A 23,074-nucleotide genomic window follows, 5' to 3' on the forward strand; every position below is an offset into this window, starting at 1 on the left:
GGAGGAGATGGGAGCGCTGGATTGCAAAACGGACAACGGGGAAAATGCTCGGATGCATGACACGAACACGTATGCAAATGCAATGCACATGATGACATGATATGAAATGCATGACATGGACAAAATGCAAAACGAAAGACAAAACCCGACCACGGAGGGAATATCATAACACATAGCCGAAAATGGCAAGAGTTGGAGTTACAAATATGGAAAGTTACATCCGGGGTGTTACAACACTCCACCACTACGAGAGGATCTCGTCCCGAGATCTAGGACTGAAAGAACTCCGGATATTCGAAACGGAGTTGGTCCTCGCGTTCCCAGGTGGCTTCTCGGTCGGAATGGTGCGACCACTTCACTTTCAGGAATTTGATTGACTTGTTGCGAGTCTTGCGCTCAGTTCCTTCAAGAATAGCAACGGGGTGCTCATGATAAGACAAATCTTCTTGGAGGGCAATCTCTTCGAAGTTGATAGTGCGCTCAGGAGTCTTGAAGCACTTGCGAAGCTGTGACACGTGGAACACATCGTGCACGTTCGCGAAGTTGGAAGGAAGCTCAAGTTGATAGGCGAGGTCGCCCCTTTTGCCAACGATCTTGAAAGGACCCACGTATCTAGGGGCAAGCTTCCCTTTGATACCGAAGCGACGAGTGCCTTTCATTGGAGAGACGCGGAGGTAGACATGGTCTCCGATCTCGAAAGCCACATCACGGTGCTTACTATCATAGTAACTCTTCTGGCGCGATTGCGCGGCTTTGAGATTATCATGGATGACTTTACACATATCTTCAGCTTCAGTGATTAAGTCATTGCCAAGAAGTTGGCGTTCACCAGTCTCTGACCAATTGAGAGGAGTACGGCACTTTCTGCCATAGAGAATCTCGAATGGGGCCTTGCCCGAACTTGCTTGGAAGCTGTTGTTGTAGGAGAATTCGGCATATGGAAGACAATCTTCCCATTTCATGCCAAAGGAAATGACACAAGCCCTGAGCATATCTTCAAGAATTTGATTGACTCGCTCGACTTGGCCACTAGTTTGAGGATGGAAAGTTGTGCTGAAGCGAATGTTTGTGCCCATGGCCTTCTGGAAGGAGTCCCAGAACTTAGAGGTGAAGATGCTTCCACGATCTGAAGAAATCAATTGTGGAATGCCGTGCAAGGAGACAATTCTGGAGGTGTATAGCTCTGCCAACTGAGCTGCTGTGATGGATTCTTTGATTGGAAGGAAATGAGCCACTTTAGAAAGCTTGTCAATGACAACGAAGATAGCATCATTTCCACGCTTGGACTTGGGAAAACCAGTCACGAAGTCCATTTCGATATGATCAAACTTCCATTCTGGGATAGCAAGAGGTTGGAGGAGACCAGCTGGTCGTTGGTGTTCTGCTTTCACTCTTCGACAGACATCACATTCATTCACGAATTGAGCAATTTCTCACTTCATTCGAGTCCACCAATACGACTGCTTGAGGTCATGGTACATCTTCGTACTTCCAGGATGAATGGAAAGAAGAGAATTGTGTGCCTCGTTCATAATGACTTTCCTTAGATCACCTTTAGGATCACCTTTAGGAACCACAATCCGGTCCTCGAAGAATAAAGTGTCTCTGTCGTCAATGCGATAGCACTTGTATTTGGAAAGACCCTTGTCGATACCACGTTTCACCTTCTTCACCATGGCATCAAGAAGTTGTGCCTCACGAATTTGATCTTCCAAAGTAGGAGAGACTATGAGGTTGGCAAGAAAGCCTTGAGGAACAACTTGGAGATTCAGCTTGCGGAAAGCTTCACAAAGATCCGGTTGGAATGGCTTGAGAATTAAGCTGTTGCAATAAGCCTTCCTGCTTAAAGCATCTGCAATGACATTTGCTTTGCCTGGAGTATATTCAATACTCGGATTGTACTCTTGAATCATTTCGACCCATCGAGTCTGCCTGAGGTTGAGGTTGGGCTGAGTGAAGATGTACTTGAGACTCTTGTGATCGGTGAATATGTCCACTTGTCTTCCCAACAAGAGATGTCTCCACGTTATCAATGCATGGACAACTGCCGCCAACTCGAGATCGTGAGTGGGGTAGTTATTTTCGTTGGGCTTCAACTGACGAGAGGTATAGGCCACAACTTTCTTCTCTTGCATTAGCACAGCACCGAGACCTTGGAGAGAAGCATCATAGAAAACTTCAAATGGCTTGGATTCATCAGGAGGAGTTAAGACAGGAGCTGTGACTAGTTTCTCTTTGAGAGTGTTGAAAGCAACGTCACACTCAGGAGACCAGACATACTTCACATGCTTCTGGAGGAGGTTGGAAAGAGGCTTTGCAATCTTAGAGAAATTCTCAACGAATCTTCGGCAATAGCTTGCAAGACCAAGAAAACTTCGAAGCTGCTTGACATCCAAGAGAAAATAGAAGTCGTTTTTATGTGATTACATTCAGTAATAATACATGCATAGGAGGATTTGGAATAGATAAATAAAAGACACATCATGTACCTTTCCTACGCAGAGTTTCCTCAGATACTCCCTGCTTTCCCAAGAAAATGGCTCATCCACTCCACCACGACGAGCCTAGAGCACCACAAATATACGGATTCAATAGACAAGAAAAGATGGAGAAAAGAACAAATGTACTGCACAAATAATATCAACAATTTATTATAGATGCATTCCTAAGTGTCAAATTATACCAACAGAACACAGTCAAACAGTGGTAATGAAAATGCAATGATGGAGAGAAATTCTTGTGCCAAATACTAACTTCCATTGGCTCACAAGTGTAGCATGTAAACATAATTCACTATAGAGATGGGTGGAAGCAGACCCTGCGCAATCAAGGCTTCAACTCAGGCTCTAGATCCAAAAGCCCATAGAAACTACCGTATAAAACAAAAAAATGACTAATATATTACATCCCTAGATGATCAGGCCTATATATAGCTTTGCCCCTGACAACCAACTAAACCAGTGACTTACTCTTAATTAATGGAGGAAATGAACACATGCATCAAGTAAAAATGTAAACCATATTCCCCTTGTCTAAAAGTGCAGACTGACTCTTACCAGCCTTGGGGCCATTAGGTATGACAGAGTGATGGACTTCTCTGGTGGAATCTCTGCCTTTGTGCTCCCCATGATGAGAAGGCAGTCTCCAGATGTCACAGCCTTCACCTTGCCCCTTAGCCATCCTGAAGCCCCTGTGCTTGCTGCCATGATAGCACCTATATTTGCAATCAAAAGGAAACACAACTTCATTAGCTATGAAGTCAAATTTAGTTCAGTCCTCCATATAAATCGACAATTCTTCTGTTAATCTGACACAGATTACTCACATGCACAGATTACTGGGAAAGAATGTCACTTCGCATTGATGAAGACACGAAAATCTGCATGTTTCGAAATTAAAGAAAACAGCACCAGTTTTAATAACTAGAAATAAGATGAGAAAGTAATATCTTAATGAGAAAATAACTTCGGTTACTTTGTTTCATTTTCAACACCCATCTGGAAAATGGGACAGGGCTGAGGCATATTGATCTACAAATATATATTACTTCGTTAGGGCCTCATGTTAGGGCTGAGGCCTATTTCTAGATGTACAAACATTTGCAAAACTAAGAATGCAAGCATGCTTAAACAAGGATTTATCAGCATCATGTAAGGAATTGAAATAATATAATCAGGAACATGTCACCACCTCTAATCAGGAACAATGATGGACTTGAACTGCAACTCTTGAGCTATAGGGCCTCTCAACAAGCCCCAGCATATGAGAATGGACCCTACAGATGAGTTGGTCCATAATTAATTATGCTTTAAGTTTATGATTGATTACAAAGGAGCTATTGATTACCTGAATTATATTGCTTTCAATGAACAACAAGTGTGGCCATCAACTATGTTTCATCCAGGCCTCAAGAACACCACAGCCAGACACAAGTCGGAGGTAACGGTCATTCCATTTTGCGTATGGGTAATGCAAAAAGCAAAGCCGGTGAACATCAACAAGAAGAGGACGTAGCTACAGGTATTAGGCACTGCACCAGGAATACTTGCATTTCTGACAGTAACAATCTTTTTGCATAATGTGTTGCAGGTCAGGCGAGTGGTAAAAATGTTGAAGAATACAGTGCAACCTTTGATACTGAAAAAGATGAAGCTATTTGCGCAACAGAACCCGGTATATAACTGTGTGAAAATTACTGTGAGGTATTGCCAGACGTGCATATCTGACAATGACATGGACCATGCTTAATGTGTTGCAGCCCCTACGAGCGAGACAAATCTGAAAGAATATAATCCAAGCATCTTAACTGTAGCTGCAAATCTTGACCCAATTTACACGACGGAAACAGGTACATGATTGATTGAAGATGTATTTTTTGGTTGCCAGCCTACCAGGCAAACATTGGTTTTGTATTCATGCTAACTAGAACCCTATAGAATGGGTAAGGCCTGGATACCATGCTGATGGTCAAACATTTGCGGCTACGGCTAATCTATCAGTAGATCATGCTATTAATAAGATGCAGCTGCGAGATGATACTGAAGGTATCCATAGGCATGATATCCACCTTCCCAACCGGCGTATTCGGCAGTGGTTCAGTGTGTTTTATTTGTTTTTTGATTTGTACTTATAACATGATGCAGACGACACAGCTTCCGAACTGCTTGAAACTGTTTTTCTAAATAATGAATGCAAAAAATACGCTGAGGAAGCAAGGGAGCAGTACAATGCAAGGAGGCGTGCAGCTTATCGGAAGAATAATAATGAGGATATTGTCAGCTTACAAGATGAGAATCAGCCGGTACTTGCAAAATCAGGTGAGGTTGATGGCTGATCTTAGTTTGATGTGCATACGTATAGTATGCACATGATTCGTTGTATTAATCTATATCCCTGATTATAGGTGATATGATGCTCATACTATGTTGCTTATTAGATCATAGGGATCTTATCAACGCTCGTAGGCTGGTGGCTTATCGCAATAACAAGTCAGATGGTTCGGCTAACCAACAAGTCAATGGGAAGTCATCCCGTCGCCAGTCTCTATGTGATATCACAAATGTTCTCGAAGATAGGGAGATAAATAAACCCACATGAGATTATCATGGTTGGTAAATTGATCCACGTCCCATATGCACTGTGTTTGCACGAAGGTAGTCACTTATTACGCAATTTAAATAAGTACTGACCAATCTTGTTGAATCATATAATTCAGCTAGCTCAACATTTCCTGCTACAAGTACGGTCACATCTGGTCTCATTAATGAAAATGAAATACAAGGTAATCATATTTTGCCTACTCATTCAACAATGGCTGGCATGTTTCTGTTATATTCTCTAATTTTAGGGTTTGCCCTGAATGACACCAGATGCAAATGTAATCATGTATGACACCCAAGAAACAGAGCATAAAACGGAAGAAGAACGCAAGAGAGACCATAGAAATGCCCTGAGGAGGGCTTCCTATCGGCGGAAGAAACAATATAATGTTCAAGTTGAACATGCACAGACCATTCATTTATCAAGTAAGCTTATAATGATTTAACCATTATGGTCAGAACCGTCTTAATAATTAAGCATTAATTTGTGTGGACAACTTTGGTTCACCAGGCAACCCCACTAGCTCTAACTATACATCATTCTCGCGTGATGCGCGGACATTTCCTGATACAACTACGATCTCATGTGGGATCGTTAATGACAACGAGCTACAAGGTAATCAAATTTTGCCTACTCATTCAACAATGGCTGGCATGTTTCTGTTATATTCTCTAATTTTAGGGTTTGCCCTGCATGACACCAGATGCAAAGGTAATCATGTATGACACCCAAGAAACAGAGCATAAAACGGAAGAAGAACGCAAGAGAGACCATAGAAACGCCCTGAGGAGGGCTTCCTATCGACGGAAGAAACAATATAATGTTCAAGTTGAACATGCACAGACCCTTCATTTATCAGGTAAGCTTATAATGATTTAACCATTATGGTTAGAACCGTCTTAATAATTAAGCATTAATATGTGTGGACAACTTAGGTTCACCAGGAAATCCCACTAGCTCTAACTATACATCATTCTCGCGTGATGCGCGGACATTTCCTGATACAACTACGGTCTCATGTGGGATCGTTAATGACAACGAGCTACAAGGTAATCAAATTTTTTCCTACTAAAACAGCAATTGCTTGCATCTTAGTGGTATGATATCTAATTTTCGGGAATGTGTGTAATGGATCCAGATGTGATTTTGAATGACACACAAGAAACAGAGGAAAAAACAGAAGAAGAACGCAAGAGAGACCATAGAAACGCCCTGCGGCGAGCTGCTTATTGGAGGAACAAGGATAAGCATATCAAAGATCAAAACAAACGTCCATCTGGTACTTCAGGTATACGCTTACGTTCAATATCCTTTTCGGAAGCCGGGCCCTACTATTCTAGATGGCACTCCTCCAGTGCCGATAAATCAAACTGTTCTAACTATGTTTTGAAAATAATATTGATCCAGACGACCTGAATAGCCCTAGCGTTACAGAATTAATGAAAGAGGGAGCAACATGTCCCCCTTCAACTTTACACGCGTCTGTCATTCAAGAGACTATTCTAGCTAGGAGGCAAAGTGACAATGAGCGGAAACGTAATTCAACAAACGAGCAAAGGGAGGCGAAAAACGCAAGTAGCAGAGCATGCCATCAGAAGAAAAGTGACGAATTAACGGTGGAGGTTAGAGAAACAAAGAATGAAAAAATACGCGTGACTCGCGTGCAGCGCCGCAAAAGCATGTCGGTGATTGAGAAGGGGGAGTCAAGTGCACAGAGGAAGGCCAATTATGAAAGAAGGAAAAAAAACACCGTGCAAAGAATGCATCGCAATCCCCCTTACAAACCTTGCAAACTCAACCTCTGAATGGCCCACTTCCCCAAGCCGTGCATCACCCATCTCTAGGGCCGCAAAAGATGATTCATCTGATGGCGATCCGGGGACGAACATGCCGAGATACTCTGCCGGTGCTGATGGTATGAAATTGCGATTGTCAGTTTCTTATGCTCATTCTCAGCATGTCGTTCTAACATGATCTTGTCTCTTCTCGCATTCTGTACGACGACAATGCAGAAGACATCGATGTATTCCAAAGCGGCACCATGGGCGATGAGCAGGAAGCACACGACTTGATTGATGAGGAGTACTACATGTTTTGCAACGAAGGTATTGCCAACTCTACACTATGACACTGTGGAGCTTTATTGTTGTGTCGTTTATTTTTTATTACTGTTTTGTACGTGATTTTTCAACAAATGCCCGCAGGATCCGATAACGACATATTGGATGATGACGAGGAAGCGAGCATGTCTAGCGCTAAACCTAGCGAGATTGATCCATTTGACACTGTCTACTCAAACATTCCAGACAACACTCACATCCTGAAAGTCGACGAAAATTGCAAACACTGCAAGGCCAGAAAGTTTGAGTCTGAGCCTGACGGCTTCTGCTGTCGCAATGGCCAGATCGAGCTTAAGCAACCGGAACCAATCACAGAGCTTATGAGGCTATGGTCCAGCATGGATGCAGATTCTAGACATTTTCGGGAGAACATACGTTTCTTCAACGGGCATTTCGCCTTCACAACCCTTGGGGTCAGCCTTGATGAAAACTACACTAACATGAAGTCTGGGGTGTACACATTCCGAGCACACGGCACCATCTACCACAATGTCCATTCGTTCGGGCCTAGCTCCCGTCCAGAACATCTGCAGTTGTACTTCTATGACGACGACCCTAACCTAAATCATCGTAAGGCGGCCACCAAGCAATTAGACCAGGATGTCGTGAAGAGGTTAGTAGACATACTCAAAGAAAACCCATACTCCCAGCAATTTAGGAGTTTGGGTGCACACAAGGACAACCTCGATGATTATAGGATAGACCTAAACACCGATAAGAGGCTTGACCAAAGAAGATATAATAAACTGGTGTCATCTGAAGTCGCTGCAATTTGGGTTGAGGGCACTGACCTAGCAAAAAGGTTTGACCGCAGGATAACACTTTGTGGTAACAACAACGAAAGGCATAGTATACGTGTGACCTCAGGGGCATATGACCCGTTGTCTTATCCATTATTCTATCCAATGGGGGAGCTAGGTTGGCATCCGAAGCTACCCAAACGTAATGTTTCTTGGGAGGTTGTACTAAATCCTCGTTTGTGTCATGATGACGAAGATGATGCAGGTATGTTGTTTGTGTCCCACTTTGTTACAAATAATTTCTTGTTTTTAAAAATAATGCTCACGCGATGGTACTCAAACATGTGCAGAGGGGAATAGCAGGTTATGCGTCTCCGTTAGAGACTACTACTGTTACATGCTGCAAACACGGCCTGCGATCTTCAATCCAATACTTTGTGGAGCACGCCTACTGCAGCAATGGGCGGTTGACATGTACATCAAGATTGAGAGCTGTCGGTTGAGGTGGTACAGGAAGAACCAGACGCAGATCCGTGCCGATTTGTATAAAGGAGTTGTTGATGCGATCACATCGGGTGAGACGCGAGCAAGCGCTGTTGGGGTAAGAATAGTGCTCCCTGGAACTTACCCTGGTGGCGACCGCGACATGAAGAAGAGACATATGGATGCCATGGCAATTGTCCATACATACGGGAAGCCTGACATCTTCTTGACCATGACTTGCAACCCTAAATGGGAAGAGATAACAAATGAGTTGCTTCCTGGACAGACGGCGCAAGACCGACCTGATATTGTGGCTCGCGTGTTCTATGGCAAACTAGAGGCTATGAAAGATATGTTGCTCAAGAAGATGGTCCTGGGTGTTGTTGTTGCTTATGTTTACGTAGTTGAGTTCCAGAAGAGAGGCCTCCCCCACGCACATTTTTTGTTGATCATGGATTCAACGTATAAGCTTCTTGTCCCAGAGCAGTATGACCGACTCATTTCCGCAGAGCTCCCAGACAAGCAAAAGTATCCTGAATTGTATGCAATGGTGGTAAAACATATGATGCACGGACCATGCGGTGCTCTCAACCCGAAGAATGTTTGCATGCAAGATAATGAATGCAAGTGCAGATACCCGCGGCCGTTCAATGAGAACACGATACAAGGCAAGGACTCATACCCAGTTTATCGGCGTAGAGACGATGGTAGACGCGCTAAGGTTCGAGGGAAAATGTTGGACAACCGATGGGTTGTGCCATATAACCCTTACCTTCTGTGGATGTTTAATTGCCACATCAACGTCGAGGTCTGCTCTAGCATAAAGGCTGTAAAATACATTTATAAGTACATTTATAAGGGCCATGATAAGGCTTCTTTCAGCATCGACCAGCCAGACGCTGATGGTAACATTGATGAGATCAAGAGATACGTTGACGCAAGATGGGTCACCCCTCCGGAGGCTATGTGGAGGATATTTGGCTTCCCACTGTGTGCCAATTACCCGCCTGTCTTGCAGTTGCCTCTTCATCTCCCGAATATGCACAGGGTTGCATTCAATGCACAGGCTGACTTGAAGAATGTTGTATCCTCCGAGAATGCTTCAAAATCCATGTTAACGGAGTATTTCAAGGCAAACGAACTACACCCTTGGGCAAGGCATATATTGTACAAGGATTTCCCCGGAAGCTTCACGTGGGAGAAGAAAAAGAAGATATGGAAGAGGCGGATGGAGCGTTTTCAACTAGGTCGTATCGTGTCTGCCAATCCTGCCGAGGGGGAGCGATACTACCTTCGTGTGTTGTTGAACCATGTTCCGGGGAAAACATCATGTGAGGACTTGCTCACCGTCGACGGCGTGGTATGTGGGAGCTTTAGAGAGTCCGGTGAAAGGTTGGGACTCATCGAGGCAGACAACACGCTCGACGACTGTCTTACTGAGGCGGAGCAGTGGGCTATGCCATGTTCTCTTAGGAGGCTCTTTGCAACAATCTTGGTGCACTGCGAGCCAGGCGACGTGCGCGGGTTATGGGATAGACACCTCGAGCCTATGTCCGATGACTACCGTCGGACACGCACGTCCCCGAACGAGGTGGAGCAAATGGTGTTGCTTGACATTAGGGGTATGTTGCAGTCTATGGGTAAAGACATTATTGATTTTGCTCTTCCAACGATCGATGATGCATTTGACCCAACCGAGGGCGAGGCCAGAGAGATCATCGAGGAATCAACCATTGAGTTTGACGAAAGTGACACTAAATTGTCATCTTCCCTGAATTTTGAGCAAAGGGCTGCATACGACGAGATACTAGCGGCTGTTGAACACGGTGATGGGGGTATATTCTTTGTTGATGGCCCTGGAGGTACGGGGAAGACCTTCCTTTACAGGGCGATGCTCGCCAAGGTGAGGCGCGAGGGCAAGATTGCTATCGCTACCGCGACGTCGGGCGTCGCTGCTTCTATCATGCCTGGCGGCAGGACTGCCCACTCGAGATTCAAAATCCCACTGAGTTGTGATGATGGAGCCTCGTGCAGCTTCACCAAGCAGAGTGGGACCGCCAAGCTGCTAAGGATGGCCTCATTGATACTATGGGACGAGGCCAGCATGACTAAGCGACAAGCGGTTGAGGCATTAGACAATAGCATGCGCGACATCATGGGAATACGCGACCGACCCTTTGGAGGAAAGACTGTTGTTTTTGGCGGGGACTTTAGGCAGGTGCTTCCGGTCGTCAGAAGGGGGTCACGGGGCCAGATAATTGATGCAAGCCTCCGAAGTTCTCATCTATGGAAGAGTATGCGGCAGCTTCAGCTCATCACCAACATGAGGGCTCATAATGACAAGTGGTTTGCAAATTACTTGCTCAGGGTCAGTAATGGCACAGAGGAAGCCGACGATCAAGGCAACATACTACTCCCTGATGATATCTGTCTGCCATCTACAGGCGAGGTTGACGACCTGGAGAAGCTGATTGACCACGTGTTTCCGAGTCTAGATGACAACATGGCAGATTCGAGTTACATGACATCTCGCGCAATCCTTTCCACGACAAATGACAACGTCGACAAGATAAACATCCGCATGATAGAGCGTTTCCACGGAGATGAAGTAATCTACCATAGCTTTGACAGTGCGGAGGATGACCCATATGGCTGCTACGCTCCTGAGTTTCTGAGCGGATTGACTCCCAATGGTCTTCCTCCGCATGCACTCAAACTAAAGCTGAATTGCCCGGTGATACTTCTAAGAAACATTGATCCAGCTAATGGGCTGTGTAACGGGACTAGGCTTGTCGTTAGAGGTTTTGAGAGGAACACCATTGATGCAGAAATCGTGATTGGACAACACGCTGGTAGGAGGGTCTTCCTTCCTCGAATACCTCTGTGCCCATCTGACAACGACATGTTTCCATTCAAGTTTAAGAGGAAGCAATTTCCTATTAGGCTTAGTTTTGCTATGAATATTAACAAGGCTCAAGGGCAGACCATCCCAATTGTTGGTGTGTATCTACCTAATCCGGTGTTCTCTCATGGTCAACTCTATGTTGCTTTGTCTCGAGCCACCGCGAAGAGAAACATAAAAATACTCATTCAGAAGGAGAAGCCAAAGGAGAAGTCCAACAAGCAACATAACAATCCGAAGAAGCGTAAAAGACCGACCGTGTCCTTGCTGACCTCAATGAAGAACATCGTCTACAAGGAAGTACTTACAGGCTGAAGTATTGTCTTAATAGACCTGCTGGATTTATAGATGCAATTTACTCTTCCGATGGTCAAGAATTGCTGTAATCTGTTCTATGACATATCTTTTCATTTTGTATCTTGGTTGTTGGAGCTATACACCAATCAGTTCAAGTAATAACTGCATTTCAATAAATTTATACTGTGTTATGTGTAATCTGACAATGTACATGTCACACAGCGTACTGTGTTATGTGTAATATGAGAATCAGAAATAATGATTGGCTTCATGAAGACCTGGATCATGTTAATTTTATTTTGTAAATTTTGATTACAACATGGAGCATGTATGTCTTGTCACCATTTTAGCATGAAGGTTACATTTGATACATTGAATTTCAGTGCGTGTATTGGGTTACATATGTTATGTATGCTCGAGATGATTAAAGCATAAATGCTCATGAAAAGGGTGGAATCATACATGTATCTGAAGTTGTTTTACTGACTTGAGCTTTATGAGTGTATGAGTGTGTAATGTTTGATTTGTTCCACCCAGTTGTAATTGCTGTACAGTTTTCGTGAACATATATAGCTAACATGGCTTGCTGTTATTATATATAGTAATGTATTTTTAGTTCTTTTACTGCCTTGAGCTGTATGAGTGTCTAAAATTTGAGGTGTATGCCCGAACACAATTATATGAATGATCAATGGGTTCTATCAATGGGTTCTATGAAAACTTAAGTAATTACGTTGCTGAGACACCTACAGCAGTACAGCTAGGAAGCAATATTGAATGAACTGCTCACGGTTCTATCAAAATATTTAGTGCGTGTTGTTTATGCTTCAAAATAATGTACTCCAATGTCTAAAAACTGTGGTTTTTTAAAAAGTTTACTGCCAAACACAGCAATTACTAAAGGCTGACTAAGTAAACGTTTTAAATTAAATTTCTCGACATGAAGCCGTGATTGGCATAAAGTTGACACATGACTTATGTTTATGCTTCATTTTAGTTCATTTGAAGTTTTAGTTATTCATTAAAAAAACTCTGCATTGCATAATAACTCAATGCTTTGTTCAGCACAACTTATTTGCAAAAGCACAAAGCATGAGACATAATATTGCGCGCAATCAAGGCAATAAATACTTTGTTACACACATAATGAAATTATAGTTATCTTATTCAAGCATGAGACGTAACGTTGGTGCATTAATGGAAATAGATATATTACGTGACTACCCTTACTGTAACAGGGTATCTCCTTCGTTATACTGAGATCCCACATTTAATGTGTTACTAAAAGTAAATAAACAGTAATTATTTTGATACTCTCCTTGATTGCAATCAGATCCTGGTTTGTTTGATTACTATATATAATAAATTGTGTTTATTAAGATGGCAAAGATTGATCAATCTTTATTTGGTTACCAAAGGATGATCAAACTTTCTATTGTACACCTAGAGCTCCAAAACTAATTTTTGAAAGTTAATGCTTTTCCCGCCTCCCACTATGGTAATATATAAATGCCACGCATCACCATACATTAGCCTCCATATATCTACACAGGTTCAGCAATATCCTCTACATCCTCTACGACTATGGTGATCTCTTACAACTTGACAAGAACTAGGGGGGTGATGGCAAATCCGCCGGCTCCCAACATCCCTCGTGTAGAAATCCCTCCGATGAACAGGCAAGATATATCATCATGTACGTTGACTTGTCATCGCGCTCGTTTATTTACCTCATATATACATTATATGCTATGCAGGAATTTGACTTTCCAGAACGTTGACATGGAACATATATATCATAATTGTTGGATAATTCGTGCTAAGGTTTTGTGGAAGGCCCAGATCAGGGTTAATGCTATGGGAAACCAATACCTTCGTTGTATACTACTTGATCAGCACGTAAGTCATTACTCATCACCACATATAGCACTTTTTTTGGTATGCAGATGTGTTAAAGAGTTTCTCCACCTGATTTTTTATTTGTTTATATAATATTATTAGGGAACAAAGATGGAAGCAATTGCCTACAGCAACCAAGCATTTCGTTTCAACGACATGCTGCATACCGGGATGACTTATGACCTCACTTCCGTCGGGTTCAACCCCACGGATATGCTAGATGGACATTTTTGGTATATATGCATGGATTATGTCATCGCACTACATTCTAGGACCGAGGTTAGCATGTCGGCCCACAGGATATCATCGTCAATTTGTCCACCGTGCTTCCCACAATTCGGGGCCATATTGTCGCTACGTGACAAAACCATCACTGGTGCAACACCTTCAGCTTTGCTATTGCACATTAGTCCATACATAGCATTGTCTCATTATGATTACATTTTTTTAGATGTTGTTGCTATTCTTGTCTATGCTGGTAAGATACAACATCAGTGGGATTCAGTATATAGACGGCATGTCCCTTTCGTTGAGATTGCCCTAATGAATTTCCGGTAAGCTCCATTCAGTATATGAGATTTTCATATGGCTATTTTAATTTTATTATTATTTCCTACGCCTAACATTTGTTTTTGTATGTAGACGGGAGATAATTTTTCTACGCCTAAGTCAACAGCATGCTGGTCGTCACTTGTACCATTTGCAACGCACAGAAAATCTGTTCGAGAAGATTGCTGTTACTTACGTACAGTTAAATTGGAGGGATCAATGCCTGCAAACTATGAGGGAGAGCACATTCTTCTTCTCTCCTGACATTAATGATGATGATCATTATCTACATGGTAGGGTTTATAAAGTATTCTTAACTTTTTGTCATTGTGCTTTCTTATGTAATTATGTAAAAAAGCTGTAATTTTTTCTAAAACTTTTTTTTGTCAAAGGCACGAAGTCAGCCTGATGACTTATGACGAAACACTTTCTTACGTCAATGACCGCGTTCAAGCCAGGAAGAATGGACGCTAGAGTAACTTGTGTATCAACATGGTGCATGCAACATGTCGTTGCCAAATGTCGTTATATCTCTTTTTGGTTTAATGGTGCATTATAATCAATAAAATAGTATGATCAAGTGTCAGCATATTTGCTTGTCAAGTTATAGTGAAGCCCTTTTGGCATTATGCTTCAATGTATGATACACGTAGTCCTACTCAAATATTTGGTTTTGTACAATGGTGAATTGCTTCTTTTCGCTGGGAATGATAAAAAAATCCAATCGGAAGATATCATTCGCTTAAAAAAATCTGATAATGATCTGATGCGTCCCTAAGATCTGGTACATCCACATTTTTCCCTAATTAGAAACGTTTGGCATAAATTAAATGGATTTCGATTTTTGGAAGGCAATATTAAGTCTCCATAAATATGGCACATATATATATGTATATATATACACATCCTGGACCTCCTAATTCCCTACCCACCCCAGTTTGCATTTATTCCATCAGGAATAACCAAACACTCACGAGTTTTTGGTCACCGATGGAGGAAATCATTGGAAACACTGCGGCCCTAGAGGTTGCTGTGCCCACGTCCCTGGAGGGTGCGGTCCCCGAGACCCAAGAGGTTGTGCCCGCTCCCATGCATCTTCTGCCCCCACGGATGCATGTCGTGGAAGATGCACTCGAATACATCTTTCGCTTTATGAATGGCGTTCATGAGGAGCATATGTTGGAGTAAGTCATCTTATTGTACGTTTATTTTCTGTATAGAAAACTTTTTAGAACCGTCTCATACACTACTTATAATAAGATTAGTATATTGCTATATCTCCTTTTGTTTGTAGAGACCATAAGACGTTGCAGCCATGGCGAAGGATTTAATTATTTATAATGGATTATCAATATTTCTAGCGCACAGCAACTCTAATTTTTGAATATTTTTTTCTCATAGTCTCTGCTCTAGAAATATAGTACTGTAAATTTATTCCCCCACTATGTTGTACATATGGCCATATTCGTGTACACAGCTAACAGATTATTAGAACGAAACAACTTATTATTTCAATCCTAATAGAAGCGAGTTACCACATGTTAAAGGTAGGTACCAACTTTTTGCTGCTCTTAATTTGCTGTAAATATTATTGTTTGGCAACAGCAATCAAACTATATGAAATAAGTCACCATTTTTAACATACTCTTGTTCCAATGCTGCACACTTTTTTGCTAAAGGTTGTTTTGCATTTTTTGTGTTGCAGCACAATCTGGATAAGAAGCGATACACCATACCGGATAGAAGTCAGCCTCCGGATGCTACATGACACCCTATTTTTAACTAACATAAGTCTTCATCCCGCTTGCTTCAATCTTGTTGTTCGTAAGCTTGCGAACGCGGAAGTAGAGAGGCATGCAGGCACCAACATGGTTGGAAGCAAACATTATTTTGACTTGCAGTTTCATGCTCAGTCACAGGCTTTTAGGTATTCCTGGATGCCTCAAGGAGAGCGCACCACGATGCTAATTAACAATGCTGTTGTCCAGCCCTTCCCTAAATACGATGTTTTCAGCTCTATAGTTGTAAGAGACCAACTTACTTAATGTTTATTTTAATATCATAATAGCAATTAACATGTGTCAACCTGCTGCAGTATCTACTGCCGTTGACTATCCCGGATTCATCATACGGGCTACTTGTAGTAAACCGTTTGAGAAGGAGGGTTATCGTACTGGATCCATCACGAGACGTCGGGCAAGTTGGAGAGAGCACTCATAACAAAGAGATGATGAAGGATATCACATTGTTAAAGCAAGAGTTCAACGATGTGTTGCAGGCTAGGATCCCGGGTTGGGATACCCCACTCATGGATTGGCGACAAGATAGCATGTCTTCTAATGCTCGCCGGTAATGTGCTAAACTGTTCTTATCCAGAAGATGCACACCGTTATAATGCTCGCCGGTGATGTATTAAATTTAGCATGTCTTGTAATATTTAACACTTTTTTTGTGTCACAGCAAGACTCTGGTTTCTTTGTCCTACAAGAGATGGCACACCAGCTTGGTTGTTTGCGTAGCATGACATGGATGAACACTACCGTAAGTGCATATACGATGAGTTTCTGTGTGAAGTTTATTTAAAAAACACTTAATATAATGGTTGATGTGTTGCATATTTTCTAGGATCCAATACTGCTTAGGAGCCAACTCACTGTCCAGATATTGATGGTGAAAGACAATAAAGCATATGGAAACATCCCAGAAGAAATCAGGGCGGCCTTGAGGGTTATAAGCAACTGAAGTTGGATCGGTGCATGCAGAAAGGACAATAAAAAATTCCTACGCAACAGCTATTTAGGGTTGGAAACAATAATTGTCTATGATTTTATTCAAATAATTATATAATATTTTATCTTCTATGTATGTTCATTTGATAACTTTATTGTGTTTTTGATTTATTAAGGTTTCGTGCACTACCATATTGTTGTATTATGGATTGATTTTGGTTACGGCTCACGATGCAATATGATATAAATTTTCCACGGTACCGTCCTTATAATATTCAAAAAATGTGGAAAGCTTGATTTATTTAATGGAAAGCTTGGTTAATGGAAAGCTTGATTCCCGCAAAAAATGTGGGGGAAAGATTTATTAGAGGAAAGGCACCACCCCCACAGTTGAAATCAGGGGGTGGCAGATTTGGTAGGGAAATAAATCAGGGCCCCACCATTTAAATCAGGGGGGCGCAGATTTATTTAGAGGGGGACAGATGTATTATAGGTAAAACACTGGGGCCCACAACACACGCAACCAACAACGCTTTCCGGGTGGGCATTGAGCGTTGCACCCCCTCACGACAGAGTAAACCCGGTTTCTTTCTTTTTTTCGTTTGGGAAAGTTATGGGGAAAGGGAGACATATATTAGGAAACATTTAATCTTTCACTGATTTATTTGCATAGTGTAATCAAAACAAATCAAAACAAATATCGTGCCTTAATTGTTGATAGTATATTTATATGGAAACATGCAAATAAGGAACGATAGGGTGCACCTTCCTAACTGTTGTCGCACAATTCCCTACGGCCTCATCTCTACTCAATATAAAATCCTACGGGCTCCTTCCTCTCTCGCTTTACCAGTTGTACGACTGACTTTTTGCCCCGTTAATGGAAGCAATGGCGAATTTTGGGGGAGTGCGACACACAGTCGACTACGTGTACGATTTCATAGCACTTTCCTCAGACGAAGAACTACTAGAGTAAGTTCTCACGGCCCGATAGATCTAATTTTTTTTGCACTTCATCGTCTAAGTCCACTGCCATGTACATGTATACTTAGCGTTTAGAAGATATACCCCCGTAAAAACTCTTTCTGCCCTGTACATATATACTTTACGTTTAGAAGATATACACTGGTCAGGATCGCGTGGTCTTTGTCTAAGTTCAGACGTCTGTTACAAAGGCTGATTGTGTAGTTATTTTTCTTAAACCAGTATATAAATACATATTCAATGGTTGTTACCAGATATTATATTGTACTGGTAAATTGTGTCTAAAACCAGTGTTTTGCGGCGTCTAACATAAATAGCTGATAAGGACTTGTTTTTCATAAAACATGGGTTACTTTCCTGTCTATTCAAACGAAATACGTAAGAAACTGTGGTCCAAAACTATGGGGTCTAACACCTTCTACAACAATGTTGAACAAGCTATAAACTACTATGCTGCCCCATCCATCCAAAATCTACAACATTTTTAATGCAGGTCCATGTACTACTACGAAAACACTGCAATCTGTTAATTTATTGCCCGTACATAATATATAAATACTTAACTTGGTAGATATTACAATCTCTTTTAGGTCATTTGATGTGAGATATACTATTGTTTAATTATTCATATCTTATAGACAGCAACACAGTTTTATCGTTTGAGTTTACGATTACTTGAAGTCATATAATTGTTATGAACCTTGATCTTCCTTTTTTACAGCACAATCTGGATTAGGAGCTCGCGCCCATTCCCTATCGAGATTAGCCTACGGATCATCCGAGACACCATCCTAGGAGATGGACTTGTCCATCCGTTATGCTTCAATCTAGCTGTGCGTAAGATTACTACCGACGCAGCAAAGAGGAGCGCAGGCACCAGCTCTGTTGGAAAGACACATTTTTTCAATTTGGGATTCCATGTGCAAGCACGGGCGCTAAGGCAGACTTGGTTAAGCCAAGAACATCGCACCAGTGCACTGATTAACAATGTCGTGCTTGAGCCTTTTCCAAGATACGACGTGTTTCACACCCCTACAATTGTAAGTAATCTCATTATTATAAATTAGTTGGTTACTTTGTTTGCCATTTACCTTTGTCTACCAAATGCAGTATCTTCTACCACTGTCACTCGTGGATTCGTCCTACGGTCTTTTAGCAGTGAACATGGAAATGGAGAGGACTATCGTTATTGATTATTCGAACCAGACTGTATTTCATTTTGAGGAGGACCCCCATGGCACTGAACTTCAGAGGGAATCCCTTTTAGTGAAGCAAGAATTGAGCTTTGTCTTGCAACAGGAGGCCCCTGATAGGAACAGCCAACTTGTGGAATGGCCTGAACAACAGAACATTCATGTTTCACCTCGGCGGTACTATTCTAAATTTGGCTTGCATATTAGTGCGTGCTCCAATATAGCTATTACAATATGTTTGCTTTTGTGACAGCATGGACTCCGGATTCAAAGTTTTACAGGAGATGGCCCATTTGTATGAAACCATCGGGAATGACATGGTTCATAACATGCCTAGGACTGACGTAAGTGATTTTGTAATGAGGTTACAGCTTGCATATATTTGCTAAATATATCTTCTGACTTTGTTTATGCATAATTTGAAGGATCCACAAAGTCTCAGGAAGCGACTAATGGTCCAGATGCTGATGGTCAGGGAGAATGAAGCAAAGGATAACATTCCAGAGCAAGTTAGAGCAGCGTTGAGATTTATTGGTGGCTAAGGAGGACTGCTGCATCGATAAATACCTAAAAATAAAGTGATGTTTAGTTGCTTGCTAGGAATTAATCTGTTTGAATGCCCGTGCTGATCAGATGATCAGATGACATTTTCTCTTATATTTTTAAAGTTTAAAGAGTGATTGCTGTTGATATCCACTAGCTATGTTGGTTCTATATATTTTGGCTTCTATGTATATTTTGTACTATAATACCCGTGCGGTCAGGAGCAGGTTTGTTGCTCCAGGTGAACCGGAGGCATTTTGTAATGGACCATGGCAGGTTCAGCCGGCAAGTGAGGTTTTCAGTCATGCCTCACATCATATACTAACTCGTATCATGTAACTCCATCCATACACGCACTGCTATACGATACGAGGTTTACTTTGACGGCATGTGGAATAGCCAAATTAAAAACATGTGGATATAAGGCACGTACCTTCAATTGCCTTTGATCTTCAAGTTCGCACATGATCCACATTTCTCTGTCATGCTCATGATGTTTCTGATAACCAGCTGATTATATTGTATGTGTTCCTGAATAGAGTAACCAAAATAAGTCCCCGCCAAAGTGTTTTCTTATTGACTACATAAAGTACTAGACGGTGCCAGCATTTTCCGACAAACAGTATACGTTACCAACATTTTCTGATTTGAGGGGGGGTTAGGAAGAAAAATACTATAAAGCTACTCTAATGGAGTCACATCTTGTTCAAATATAATATAATTGAAAAAATGTGTTGTATGTATGAACTTTCTCTAAACAGAATAGCCATATATACCTACCTATGACGTTAAATAACAATAAAATAAAGGAGGCACTAATGACTGATTCAGAGGACCAAAAAATAGGCATATGCATCTCAATAGGTATTACACATGAAAAGCAAGAAAGAGTTGTAAGCTGATCTCGATAGGTTTCTTTTTATTTTATTTCCCTAATTCATGTTTATTTTTTGAATTTCTCTTTCCTGTTTGAACAAGGAAATGTAAGAAAATATTACAGCTGGCACAAACTTACAGGAAGTGTTAATGCATTTGAAGAAAACACTATTCAACATAGTTTGTTTTGGATATATTAAACATTTGTTTTGCGACGCACCCTATAATTCCTCGTTTCGTATAACTGTATCCAAGATATGTTAACTAGAACTCGAAATATCACGTCAATGAGAACAAGTCATGAAGTACATATTTGGTAATACGAACTATATATAACTAACACGTCAATGCCTACTTATCAACATCAGCGCTAAAAGAAAAGCAGTTGTCGTAAATCATAGGCTGATGGAAAGTATGTACCTCATATTCAAAGCTTATTGAAAGCCAACAATCATTTCCTGCATGCTTTGCCTGCAAATTAAAGTGGAGCTTGACCCTATTGTCATGATGTAATGGACTCAAGTTATCAAAATTTTGTGGATATTACTCTTACATGAGAAGGCATCAAGGCTCCCCCTGATTGTACATTCAGCAAGGTTTGGTTGATCAAAGAACACATTTACACTGAAAACAGACATATGCAATACGATACATTAGTAGCAAGGAAATCCCATGTTACCAGGAGCACGACGAGTTCGAGACAGAAGAAAATATGTCATACCAGTCGAACGGGGTGTATTCTAATAGCTTCATATCGAATGTCTTGTCAACTCATACAAATAACTACCAGATCAGATGTGTGTCTAGAAGCTTAGCTTCATAATAAAAACTGCCAAATCAACACATCAAAAGATAAATACAATGAGTTAATATACAGTCAACCAAACAAGTGACATAAAAGGCCAAAGCATTATTTTTCAGTGAGAAAATAAGTGAACAAAAAAATTATTATAATTTCACCGTTACCACTTTAATATTTTAATAGACAAACCGCATATTGTAACTATTGTATTTTTATATGCGAAAATTTTATACCTCATAAAAACTATTCAGTAACTTAAAGAAATAGTAAAGAAACAAAATTGTTTTAAGCAAGTTTGGATCTTTTACATCTTCTCTGATTTATTAGCAGACGTACTCCGTTGCAATCCTTCGGTGTATACATTAATATGAGTTAGTAAATTAAATATTTCATTTGTCTGGGATAGAGAAATAAGATTGTATTAAATCTAGAGATACGATTTTCCTACTAAAGAGATAATGCTTGTACATACAGACGACCACGGGGAGTAGGAAAAGGAAGTTTCTTTTATTTCCTTTTCTGTTGTATTCACAAAATAAGTGGGCTGAAATAATGGAATTGGAATATATTATCTGATACTGGGATAAAGAACAGATACAATAATTTAATTCTTTAGTAAGTTCTGATTTTTTACATCTTTTCTAATTTATTAACAGGTGTGCATTTGATGGGAAAAGGAAATATATCTGCACCATCAACAATGGTATATATGGTAGAAAACAATGGTATATATGGTTCAACTATATTCAGCCATGATCTGCTACCCAGTTATTCTCCGCATGGCCTACCTATAGATGTTAACCTCCTCTGCCATCCCTCCTCCCCCTCCTTGCTCTTCCTTCGGCCATCACAACAGCATACCTGGAGGAAAATCACAACAGCATCAAGCAGGCGAGTTCCTCTAGGTATGAACAATTCTGGATCTTTATCTTCTCTAAAAGTGTAATAGTTGTTATATTAGGATCATGTTTGGTTGAGGTATGCAATCAAAAGTATGTTTTATCTTGCATTTTCTGTATGTTCACCTACAAAATTATGCATGCAATTATGAACACATGATTTTCTAAACCACATTGTATAGCAATAAAAGCATGCATGCAATTGTGAACATGTCAGAAAACAAACAAATAAACAAACACTTCTGAAAAACTTAATATCATGACAGTCATAATATTAAGTCCTTCTATGTAATAAAAACTGCATAAGGTGAAATGCTTCGATGGAATACTCTAAAATTATTCATAATGGGCCCCTCATCCAACTTCCACCACTAGATATAATTAATACATTAAATTTGTCCTTAATAGTAGTTTAAAAAAAAAAGCATACCATCAAATTTCTGGATCTTTCTCTTTTGTAAAATAATTAGATTAGGATCATGTTTGGTCAGGCATACCATCAAATTCCAAATGAAGAACACCAGTGGAGATAGTGCCAGCTTATAAAAAGCTCAGAGCCAATACAATTGATTGTAGATCTAATCAAGCAGTCCTATTAGGTGGGCTGCAACTGAATACAAACAGTTCTTTCAAACAAACTAATAACTTTTTAAGTGTTTCAACATGCCAGAAAACAAACAAATATAATCATCTTCTGAAGAAATGTCTGTGAACGGATGATTTCTTTATATGAAATCGGAGAGGCAAGCTCTATTTTATCAAAAAAAAAATCTGAAGATATATATCGTCTAAGTCATAATATTATGTCATTTCATGTAATTAAAATTGCATGAGGACAGAATGCTTCGATGGAATAGTCTAAAACTATTCACAATGGATATGTAATACTCCAATACCAACTATGAGCAAATATATGAACGTGCTTATTTTGTGCAAGATAGAGCAAGTAATACGATGC

At 40.8% G+C, this 23,074-nt stretch overlaps 2 protein-coding genes across 2 annotated transcripts; both read left to right on the plus strand.

Moving 5' to 3' along the window:
* Positions 1-6,924: 6,924 nt before the first annotated feature.
* LOC109768075 (uncharacterized) lies at positions 6,925-8,974 on the plus strand. The gene is made up of 3 exons (XM_045228554.2): positions 6,925-7,015; positions 7,113-7,205; positions 7,305-8,974. The coding sequence occupies exons 1-3, from the start codon at positions 6,988-6,990 to the stop codon at positions 8,318-8,320; spliced, it is 1,137 nt and encodes a 378-aa protein (XP_045084489.2). The 5' UTR covers positions 6,925-6,987; the 3' UTR covers positions 8,321-8,974.
* On the plus strand, positions 8,433-11,660 carry LOC109734195 (uncharacterized). The gene has a single exon (XM_040389426.1). It carries the CDS (start codon positions 8,433-8,435, stop codon positions 11,658-11,660), a length of 3,228 nt encoding a protein of 1,075 aa, XP_040245360.1.
* Positions 11,661-23,074: the final 11,414 nt, after the last annotated feature.

Source organism: Aegilops tauschii, chromosome 5 (genome assembly GCF_002575655.3).
Source record: "Aegilops tauschii subsp. strangulata cultivar AL8/78 chromosome 5, Aet v6.0, whole genome shotgun sequence".
In the NCBI taxonomy this organism is placed as follows: Eukaryota; Viridiplantae; Streptophyta; class Magnoliopsida; order Poales; family Poaceae; genus Aegilops; species Aegilops tauschii.